At 36.2% G+C, this 11491-nt stretch overlaps 1 protein-coding gene across 1 annotated transcript; it reads left to right on the top strand.

Moving 5' to 3' along the window:
- Positions 1–49: 49 nt before the first annotated feature.
- Positions 50–8410, top strand: LOC121408338. Its single transcript, XM_041599774.1, has 2 exons — positions 50–264; positions 4890–8410. Exons 1-2 carry the CDS (start codon positions 86–88, stop codon positions 6604–6606), a joined length of 1896 nt encoding a protein of 631 aa, XP_041455708.1. The 5' UTR covers positions 50–85; the 3' UTR covers positions 6607–8410.
- The last annotated feature ends 3081 nt before the right edge of the window (positions 8411–11491 follow it).

The raw sequence follows: 11491 nt of genomic DNA on the forward strand, positions 1-11491 counted from the left end.
GATCTGGGATACGCAACGCGCGACGACTAGACTCGACTACTCGACTCGGCCAACCAATTGAGGGCTCGGCTATCAGAGAAGCAACATGGCGGGCGGATCAGAAGACGTCTCTGCGTACATCGAGCAATTTCGGCTTATCAATGAGCCCACAAACCATTGGGATGCCAGGAAAAAGTTCTTGTTGAATAACTGGGATGATTACCCTGAAATGCAGTTAGTTTCATTGTCTATGGTTTGGGCTAATATGCAGTTTGATGGCTGCAAGTAAGTTTACTTTTCATTTTTGCGAGTGCGCTTTCGCATCTCTCGACAATTTTCGTTCGCCAGCAAGCGTGGCTGGCTCATAGAGTTAAATACGTACTAAGGTTTATATAACTCTATGACCTGGCTTTAGTTGGCCTGGGCGCGCGTTTCCGTTTTACACCCTGGCGAAGGCATTTTCCGGAAAAGTAGCCAAAAAGCGACTAGTGAAGAGTCTACACAAGTCGCTGGTTGCATGCAGCGTGCGACACAGGCGAGTCCACCACCGCATGTTACTGATCAGAGCACAGAGTTCCTCGGCACTTCATGTACAGAGAGAGCGGCAGTCAGGAGTGAAATCCGAACATGCTTTTGCAGTCGCGTTGTTTATGATAGTTTTTTTTCTAAAAATAAATTATTAACTAAATGAATAGAATGACAGACAAAATCAAAATAAACAGATACTTATAATGGAAAGACAAATTGAAGTTTGATGGATTGATACACTTAGAAGCTGCCGAAAGATAGATATAGAAGACTGATAAATAGATAGAGACAAGATAGACAGATAGATAGATAGAAATAGAGAGGGAGAGAGAGAGAGAGGTGGATAGATAGAGAGAGAGAGAAAGAGGGAGAGATGGATGGATAGATAGAGAGAGGGGGAGAGACAGAGAGGTCGATATATAGAGGGAGAGGGGGAGAGAGAGAAAGGGAGAGAGAAGGATAGATAGATAGATAGATAGATAGAGAGAGATAGAGAATTTGAGAGACAGATAGATGTTAGATAGCCTGATAGAAAGATAAAGAAAGAGAGAGACAGAGAAGATAGACAAATTAACAGATAGATAGATACATAGATAGATATATAGATAGAGAGAAATAGAGAAAGACAGACAGATGGATAGATAGAGATAGATAGATGAGAGATAGATAGATGTTAGATAGATAAAGAGGGAGAGAGACAAGAATATTAACAAATTAACAGATAGATAAGTTAAAAAAATAGAGAGAATAAGAGAAAGACAGACAGATGGATAGATAGATAGATAGAGATATTAAATAGATAATTAAAGAATGAGAGAGACAGAGAAGATTATTAACAAATTAACAGATAGATAGATACTCTAGTTAAAAAAATAGATAAATAGATAGAGAGAAAATAATAGAGAAAGACAGACAGATGGATAGATAGATGGATAGAGAGATAGATAGATGTCAGATAGATCAAGAATGAGAGAGTAGAGCGACAAATTAACAGATACTGTAGTTACATAGGTAGGTAGAGAGAGAGAAATAGAGAAAGACAGACAGATGGATGGATAGATAGAGAGAGATAGAGAATTTGAGATAGATAGATGTTAGATAAAGAATGAGAGAGACAGAGAAGATTATTAGATAGATACTGCAGTTACATAGATAGATAGAGATAGAATTTGAGAGATAGATATATAGACAGATATAGAGAGAAAGACAGACATCAGCAAATCGGCAAAGGCAAATGATCTAGGCAAACATTCGGTGCGGACTTTGGATCGCGCGCCAGCTGATAATGTAAACAAACGTAGACGTAGACTCTTCACTAGTCGCTTTTTGGCTACTTTTCCGGAAAATGCCTTCGCCAGGGTGTAAAACGGAAACGCGCGGCCTGGGCAGGTTGATTGCGTGGATGAGCGATTTATTTTGTCGGTCGATGCGAAAGCGCACAAGTGCCTTATCGTTAGCCTAAGTTAGAGACGCAGCCGCAGGGCCCGTTTCTCAACACCTGGACAAGTTAGTCATATCTTTATCAACCAACCACGGAGTTAGTTCCAATCTACTAAACCCGTTTCTCGAAAGGCTTCCTAACTAATTGATATCGATATTATCGGTAAAAAGAGCAGACGAGACGTAGCCTTACTCCCTTAGGCCTTAGTCACAAAATAGCATAATTTTCAAAAAGAAAAATTATAACAAAATTGCAAATATTGTGATGAATTGGGAATTTCATCTTTTAAGAATAATAGCACAGGTATATTATGCACCATAAATACTTAGACCATGAAGACTTGAACATTCAATTGCTGAGAAAATGGAATTATGAATAATTGATCTCATGACTAAAAAATCACATGTGGACGTTGAGATGGGTACCCCCGAGATATCCAATTTTAATAGTTTACGAAAGTAAAACCATAACGGTTTTCGTTGTAAAATGATGATAATTATACGGTATTTTACGATTCCAAACATCATCAAAATATAGTTATATATAACAATTTTCTTTTAAATCTTAGATACTGAAACTTACTATTTGACAAATTCTATGCATAAATTAGAGATAGAATTTATCAAAATGTTAATAGGGGTCTGAAAACGACAAATACGAGTCCATTTATGGATGGCCTGACGTGGTAGAATCTTTATCAAATAAATTATTTTACTATTTCAAAATGAATGGTTTTGTGGAGTATTACCAACAATTTTTGTAGATTCTTTGTATTACCATGATCATAGAATGCATTATCCAACTTGTTTTTTGATGTAATTTTAACATCTTTGATTGATTACGTAAGATTATAATTTTCACATTTCTAGGCACTTTTGCATGTCATAGTCTATACCACGTGATGCCATACGTCATTAAGAAAGAAGTTATGACAGGTTCGGAGGTGTCATAAATATTTAGTGAGGTTGTTGTAACCGATCTTGGTAAAGAGGGCTTCGTGAAACGGTTAGCGGACAAGTAACTCACTATCTCCGATTTAGTCAAGAAGTTAGACTTATGACGATGTTGGGAAACGGGCCCCAGGGGCCGATTGCACGAAAGGGTCTTTGCCACTGATCTCTCCCCTATCTGGATGGGAACAATAACGCTGATTGGCCTATTCCGTGTTGAAGCACCGGAAGTTGGTACCTCCGCACGCCGATTTCCCCCAAAAAGCCAAAATCGAAGACAAAGTAGAGTCTGGTTCACATCAATAGTATTGGCAATAGTGTCAATTATACTTACCAGATCAACTCTAGTACAGCACTTTTCAATGTGAATTTATACCTGATACAAAGTTTATAGGCTACATTTACTATAAATTAGATTAAGTTTGAAGTAACAGGATCTAGGCCTACTGGTACACTGTAATCACATGTTGTCTAGTATTCAATGACTTGAGGTGTCTTTGTTGACATTATACAGTGTGTGTCAAAAAAAAATTAACACTTAGAAAAAATCCTGTAAAATTATACATTTGTAATATCCTAAAGTAAAGATTTTTCCACATTTAAAAGTAGTAGTACAGATCCATTTAAGCAAATGACGATAAAACTGTCGAAAAATATTTACACTTGAGTGAGCACTGAGCACCATTTACTTTTGAAAAGATAGTGAAAAATGATTTGCGCAGAATTTTGAAATAGTTATGTGAAGAAAAGTAGACCTTAATCATGAAGAACACGTGGAATTTAGCTAGTAAAATTGATTTGAAGATATCTTTTACCTTTTTTATCTTGTTTTCTTGCCCAAAACTTTCAAAGAGTGAATTGCACCCCACCCCACTCCCTCACACACGGTGGCCATCGTGACAATATTTGCTTTACACTGAGCAAAACATTTACATGACATGGCTTTGGCATGATTTTTATTTTGTTAATCATTATCGAGCTTGGGAAAAGTGCACATGGAGAAACAAGTAATAAATGAAAAATGAAATGTAAACCCACTTTAAATAAGAAATTAGTGAAAATGCTGGAAATGTCTGAAATAAACTTTTGTTCAGATTAAGTTTTGTCCTCAGATCCAGCTGGCACAAAAATTGCAAATGTGCTTACTATGTGTTGAAATTGTTACAAAATGATTGAATGTATCTGTTTTATTTCAATTGACTAAAAGTGCAAGGGAAATGTATGAGAAATGTTTCGCAGGGTACATGTAAGTTTGATTTCGCCTTTTCCACTTGACACAACATGAAAACGAGCATTTCTGCGAGCTTTACATTAATGGACAGTGCTCACTCAAGTGTAACATTCTGTCAAAACTTTTAGTTTTGGATAGATGAGACCCAAACCCAAGAATATATGTGAAAAAATTACCCACATGTTGAATATTTTTTAATTCCCAGGGCTTTTTCAAAGTGTAAACTTTTTTTTCGATACGCACTGTATAGCACAGTCACTCACTGCAGGTGATAGCATTACAAGACAAGTGGCCTTTTATTAAGAATATTTTGTTTCAACATTATTTGAAATAGTATGTAATTCAGAAACGAGTAATAACTATGATTCCAAATTCCCCTTTGTTTCAACCCATAGGTATAATCCTGACCTTATGGATAGGGTTCGAGAGCTTTCTGCAGGAATTGAAGTGACAGCTTCACATTGATGTCATAAGGCCTGGACGGTGCATGCTAGGAGTGTACCAACCAACATAAACATGACAAATTCCATCACAGTCACAGACTTGAAAGAAAAATGCCAATTATCAGAATGTACAGGAAGTTGTATCAAAATCACGTAATCATGTCAAATTTGGAACACCTTTATGCTTAAAATTTGGATTTGTCACGCGATGTCAACTTCAAATTAGTTGATGATCTCCCTTGATATTTCATTAATCATGGTATTAACGACTTGACACAGGACTGATGCAATGGTTTGTCTTGTCTCATTTCTCAAAGATACTCCCCTGAACTCATGGACAGGGTGCAGGACATGGCGGCAGGCATCTCTGATCAACCTACAATTGCATCTAGGAGGTCATCGTCCAACGTAAGACCTCAAGGGCCTTCACTCGTAATAGGATCATCATGTCCAATGCAAGATCCAAATGAGAAACACTCGCCCAACAGTGCTGCGAGCCAACATCCTTTTTCACTATCTGGTATTGAAGGTGGTAGAAGCACTTCTGAGACAGGATTACAGAAGCTTGCAAAAGGCAAGGATGTCAGCGGAAATGATATCACCATCAGCAAAGACACACCTCTCATTCCAATCTGTCCAAGTGGTGATCAACAATTCCACCAGTTGATTAGAATATGTAGCAGACTTAAAGAGATAGATTTGAAAGGTAGAACAGATAAGCAGATTAGAGCAGCACTCTTAAATTTCCTTTGTAAACCACAGCATCACAGCAGATATGAATTTTGTCAAGTTGTTGGAAAACAGAAAGAGAAGGGATGGAGGGCCTTTTTCATTTTAGGTGAGGTACTTTGTTCAACTGGTGTTGATAGTTCAAAGAAAGCAAGCAAGGAAAAGGCATTGACATTGTTTGAAACATTAGTGAAATATCACCAATTTATAGCACTTCAAAAAAGTTGCTGTAAGGAAGCTAATGAGCATGGAATTGTGTATGAATTGATTTTTATGGATGAACGGCCATTACAGATGTGTACAACAAGCATAGCCCAAGATCTCAATCAAGAACAGAGTGTAGATTCAACTTCTTCTACCGTTGAAGATATTGAGAAAGACGATAGGAAGGTCATATCTGCAGAATCCATCCTAGAATCTTTGCCACATCAATTTGCAAACCATAGTCTGAATTCCTTCATCAACCCAGCTCCCAAGATACCTGGCTTTGTCTTGTATGAGTCAAGAGAAGATGAAGAGAAGCTTGGTGATCATACTAGTAATCCTGTTTGTAAAGTTGTCAACTCGTGCTCTATGTGTAAAGTACCTTGTGAGTTTATGTCAAAAAGGTGTGAAATTAGTCGAGGCATTGAGGGAATTGTTTGTACAGTGTTCATCTGTCATGAGAATATTGCCACGGGCCTTGCCTTTACGGTACGGCATGCTAAGCATCTTGCTGCTCACAATGCTATCAAGGCTCTAAAGATGACCAACCCTGTCCTGGTGAAGACATCTACAGGAGATGGTACATCCATTGAGAGGGACGAGTTAGCAGGAGGGGGCGGTGCATCTGCATCCAAAGGAGAAATGCTTCCAGAAACCAACGTTGGTCACAAGCTCTTGAAGATGATGGGTTGGAAGGGGGATGGGGCTGGTTTAGGGAAAAGAGAAGATGGAAGGGCAATTCCTGTTGAAGCTACTGGTTCTGGCTCGAGATCCAAGAAAGGGCTGGGTTGTGACACAGACTCCTTGCGAAACCCACAGACAAACAACCTGGATGACCGCAAGGTTTTCAGATTCCTGCAAGATTTTGCCCATTCAGAGCGGGAAGATGAACTAGTCTTTAGCTCTGAGCTAAGTAAAGATGACAGAAAAAAGTTACATAGCATAGCTTTAAAGCTTGGATTAAAGAGCAAGTCAAGGGGTAAGAATGAATCAAGATATCTGATCATAGGTAGAAAGTGGAATGTTGGTAACTTGGTTCAAGCAGTTGAAGAGAAAGGTGGTAGTATGGGTGGCTATCAGTTACATGGTCCACCAATGTAAGCTTTAGTAGAGGATTTGCTGTTCCAAATAAATAGTCTTGTAATATTCAGTCCATGTAAACACATATGTACATGTAATGTTTCAATAATCAAGACACCCAAGTGTGTTCTTCTATTTATAGTCATTGTGCCTTTTAATTCTGTAAAGTAAAAACAATCGCAAGATCCCTGTATTGATTGTTAGGTGGGTCTTTTTTCAGAAATGTCTGAACTGCATGTACTGGTACTTTGATTAGATTGGTGGGTTTATAGAAATCAACTGCTTTTACTTTTAACATTGTTTGATGTATAATTCTCATGGATTTACCAACATTTCTATTTTGGATTACCCAATGCTTATGGTTCTGAGTTTCTTACCAAAGAATTTCTTAATATTAACTTGATTTTTTTTTCACCAAGTAGTCTGATACAAATGTATGTGTTATTTTCATTAACTAAGTAGGAAGTACGGACGGGGTCATTCATTTTTTGTCTAGCAAGGGCTGAAACCACCTTATTACACTACCTGTAACTTCAGTGTAGATGTATAATGCGTCCCACAAAAAAAGAAACCAAGATATATCCATGATTTATCATAACTTAATCACAAATACATGTACAATAGACAAATAACCTACCATTGTAAAGCTTAGAATCTCCTCTTTCATCTGAAATTACTAAGATTATTTTTCATTCACGCATGAGTGAGCAAACACAATTTCAAGAGGGCATACCAAATAGTCACTTGGCTGGCTGTATCTGGGTTTCAAAAGAAAACCACATTTCCAAAAGTTCAATATTTTAAGTTTAATGAATGACATTACAGAAAAACAAGCATTGTTTCAAGGAAACATGACTTGTTTACTTCTTGAAAATTTTCTGTGATTGAGGTATTAAATAAAAGAGCAGATTTTTGAACTTTCAAGGCATGTGATTTTCTTTTGAAATTCAGATGCCCCCCGCCAAATGAGTTTTTGGTATCATTTATTCAAATTGTTTTTGCTCACAATGAGGAATAATCAAAGTAATATCAGAAGAAAGAGGAGATTCTAAGATTTTCATTGGAAGGTCATTTGTCTATTCTATTTATGATTACCGTAGGTTGATAAATCATCGCTAAATCTCGGGTTTCATTTTTTGTGGGATGCACTGTACATAAAATTGGTGAAACAAAACTATGAAAATATGTACGTGTACATTAATGAACTTTTCTACTTGCTAATAGTTGCTATTATTATTAAAGTGATCCATGTGGCCCAATTTTCACTTGTAATTGAATCCAAGTCAATTTACCGGTATGTTTGCTATTACATGTATTTTCAAGAATCAGAATTATGTAAGGAATTTGGGTCAATATCAGCATTGGATTTTTTTCTCATGAAATAATCATTTTGTTATAGCAGTCTCTTAAAAGTTCCACTAGTATTGTTGAATAAATTTGTAGTTTAATTATGTTGCCATTTTCCTGATTTCCTCAGATGAATCCCATTTATGAAATAAAAGTTCTTCTAGTGTTTACCACAAATGCAGTTTAGGACCCGGTTTCAAAAAGACTTACGAATATTACATGTACGTTAACTTTGCCCAGATCGTAAAGAATTTAGCTTTTATGGTACTACCATGACAACAGGCAATCACAGAGAGTTCCCATTGTAGAAAACAACCATAACAGCAAAATTCTTTATGAACGAGGCCTTGATTTGTTGCTAGTTAAATTACATTCTTTTAAAAAAATGTTTTTTAGTTTGCGGTATTCAGTCTTTACATTTTTATCTTTGTTTTCGAATGTGTATGTTCAGATTTTGCATAAAATGTTGCGAAATGAATTATCCTTGTTCGGCTTCCTTTGTGATACACATGCGCATGTACATTATAGTGATGTGACTTTCTGAGAACATGATTGGATAGGCAGAATAAAATAATTCATTTTAATTGTATGGCAGATCTGAAGCTGGAGGGAGATGTAAGAGAAAAAGAAGCAGAGAGAGAGGGGGAAGGGGGCAGTGTGAAGGGGCCTGAGAAGCTTAAACGGGAAAAACGTTTTAGGAAATATCAAACATGTAAAGAATGACAGAAGGAGAGAGATTTACAGAGTGCAGCAGGGTTAGCTAGAATAACTATAAATTAAATTCCTAAACAAATGCAAAAAAAATAAGAGTTGAAGGTTGAGAAACTGGTTTCAGGATTCTGATAATGCTCTACATATGAAGATGGGACAAATGAGAAAAAAAACTTGAAGACAAAATCAGAAGTGTAGAAATATAGAATAGATATTTCAACTAAAACTAGCCACACCTAAATTCCCAGTTGTGAGTGACAAATAACACATCAAATTGATCAAATTATTTATACACATGGGACACACTTGTCAATGAGATTTCTCTGAGTACATGTTACCTGATTAGATCTTGTCTTGGATTGCTTTGAAAATGGGTTAGTTTTGTAGTGTATTCAATGTACTCATTAAAATGCTAGCACCTGTTAATGATTTCATTAACCAAATAATATCGGATGAAGAAGGAAATGGTTGGTCTGAATGAGGAGTTTCCTAAAGAGAATAGGGAGTGTCATCATGGCATGAGAATTGAAACTTGCAACCTTTTGTGAGGGGGAAATGCTGACTGAAATGAATAATGACGATGTTCTAATGAAATGTTAGTTGCATGTTGTTTGATCAAGCTCTATACATCAACTTTGCATCACATATTGCCTATTTGAAAATCAAAGGGCTTGTTAGGTAAAAACATGAAGGTAAATTAAAGTCATTGGAAACAAGATCTTTGAGAAAAACTTCAATAGAAAAATGATTTATTTACAAAAAGAAAAGTTCGTATAAATTTGTCAAAGAAATGCAGACGTCAATGGTATTTTATATTTTTCATGCAGACTTAAAACACAGTTGAAAAAAAAAATCATCTTGACTTGCAAAAAGTCAATAACAAAAAAGTCAAAAAGGTTTGTCGTTCCAAAAGATTTGATGGTCAAGTTACTTGAATATAATTGATATAAATGACTGTAATATTGAAATACACACATGCATTCGGTGTTGTACATGTATCATATTCTTAGGATATTTTGAGTATTGTCATACCCAGGGAGGTGGGCCATTACAGTCCCAAATTACCAGTCATTTGATCCTGTCTTGCCCACCCTCAATTTATGCTCTTTCTACACTCCCTGGGCAGTGTGCCAACAAAATATGCAGTGAAACTTACAGATGATGATAGCCCTGAAACTCACATCATTTCACAATTATTTCATATACCAACACATTTCATTGGCTATCTCTTTATAATTCAGCATAACCCATGGAATCTCTCTGTTTTTAGTGATGCCCAAAATAATCGTATCAAAAACTATTTTTCTAATGATATTGTTAAAGCATTTACATGTAGTTCATTCACTGAACATATTCAAAATGTAATCTTGATACAGCAAAATACAGGACAGAATCTTTAACCCTAAAAAGACTGGGGGGGGGCCTTTTAGGCCCCCCCTGTACATAAATCGCGATAACTTTTTTGCGCATGAAGCGTTCGCGCCGCCATTTCATGACTTTTTTCTCTTGAGTTTTGCGCAACTTTTGATACCAAATTTGTATACCCCCATGCCGCGGTTGCGGAGTTACGTAACATTTTCGTATCACATGTCACGTAAGAAATTGAAATTTGTATTCGTTTGTGTGTAAAGTGTATGGTATTTGAATGAATGTTATACACATTGTTTTCTAACTACATTTTTATTTGTTTCTTTCTATATCATGTCACTTGTGAATTCAAGTAGCAGTTCTAGGATATGAAAATAATGAAAAACATTGCATAAAAAAATAAAGAAATACATAAGAAATGCAAAATAAAGAAATACATAAGAAATTAAAATCAAAGAAAAACATAAGAAAAGTAGTGCAAAATACCAGAATCGCTTGCACAACTATATTTAGTAATTACTAATTTGCATAAGCATATCTAATAATTCAAGCATGAAACAACACAATTCCATGATAAACAACCTCTTCTTACAGCTGAAAACCTTGAAACAGGAATTTATGGACCGCAATAAGTACCAAAATATGAAAAATTCAATTTTTTGATAAAAATTTGCATATTCGCATAATTAATTATGCATATATTAAAAAATACAATGAATATCAGTATTTTGACTATGTTTTCTTTTAGAGGACATGACAAAGGATGTGTGTGCCAAATTTGGTTGCGATCGGACGACCAACGGCCGAGATCTTAGGGGGGGGCCCAAAAGGCCCCCCCCCCAGTTTTTCTAGCCTCCAAAATAGCCCAGTCTTTTTAGGGTTAAAGGTGTCAATCCTGGATACTGATTTAGTGGTATTGTAATAGTTCTCCAATAGATCTTGGGCAACAAGTTGTCACCTGTCATATATCAACCCAGGGTACATAGGTACATCTATTCTTGAATTAAATCTGTCTCTTCTGCTTTGTTCACAACTCTTCTTTAGGCACACATACAAACAAATGGCCTCTGCTGAATCCCCCATATTGTGTCTTTTATATTGATATGCCCTTTTTGTATACATCGACTGCATTTGAATGTGTTTTAAAAGAACTGGAGATTGGAAATAAATAAATTGGATTCGGAAAGAAATGAAAAAGCAAAAGAAATATATCCATATCTACAACACAAACAGGAGAAGTGAACTAATTTTCATAAATGAATGTCAGGGTCATGACAGGCTAATCACATGACACGGTGAGACTAACATGTATCACTCGGGCATCAACTCTCTATATAAGAAGTTTTGTCCAAAATCACAAACTCATGACATATTGTAAATGATCCAAAACTTCTAGCCGCATGGAGCAAATAGAAATGTCTCTTGCTTTGACAGTAGATTTTTTTTTTGGGGGGGGAGGTCACTTTTTATTTTATTTGAC

The sequence above is a fragment of the Lytechinus variegatus genome, chromosome 1, assembly GCF_018143015.1.
Source record: "Lytechinus variegatus isolate NC3 chromosome 1, Lvar_3.0, whole genome shotgun sequence".
Classification (NCBI taxonomy): Eukaryota; Metazoa; Echinodermata; class Echinoidea; order Temnopleuroida; family Toxopneustidae; genus Lytechinus; species Lytechinus variegatus.

Excerpts from the sequence above, each read along its gene's own strand:
- LOC121408338 (XM_041599774.1), top strand. The coding sequence starts at position 86 with ATGGCGGGCGGATCAGAAGACGTCTCTGCGTACATCGAGCAATTTCGG. Across the intron at positions 265-4,889 it reads ATGCAGTTTGATGGCTGCAA|ATACTCCCCTGAACTCATGG; the intron begins GTAAGTTTACTT and ends CATTTCTCAAAG.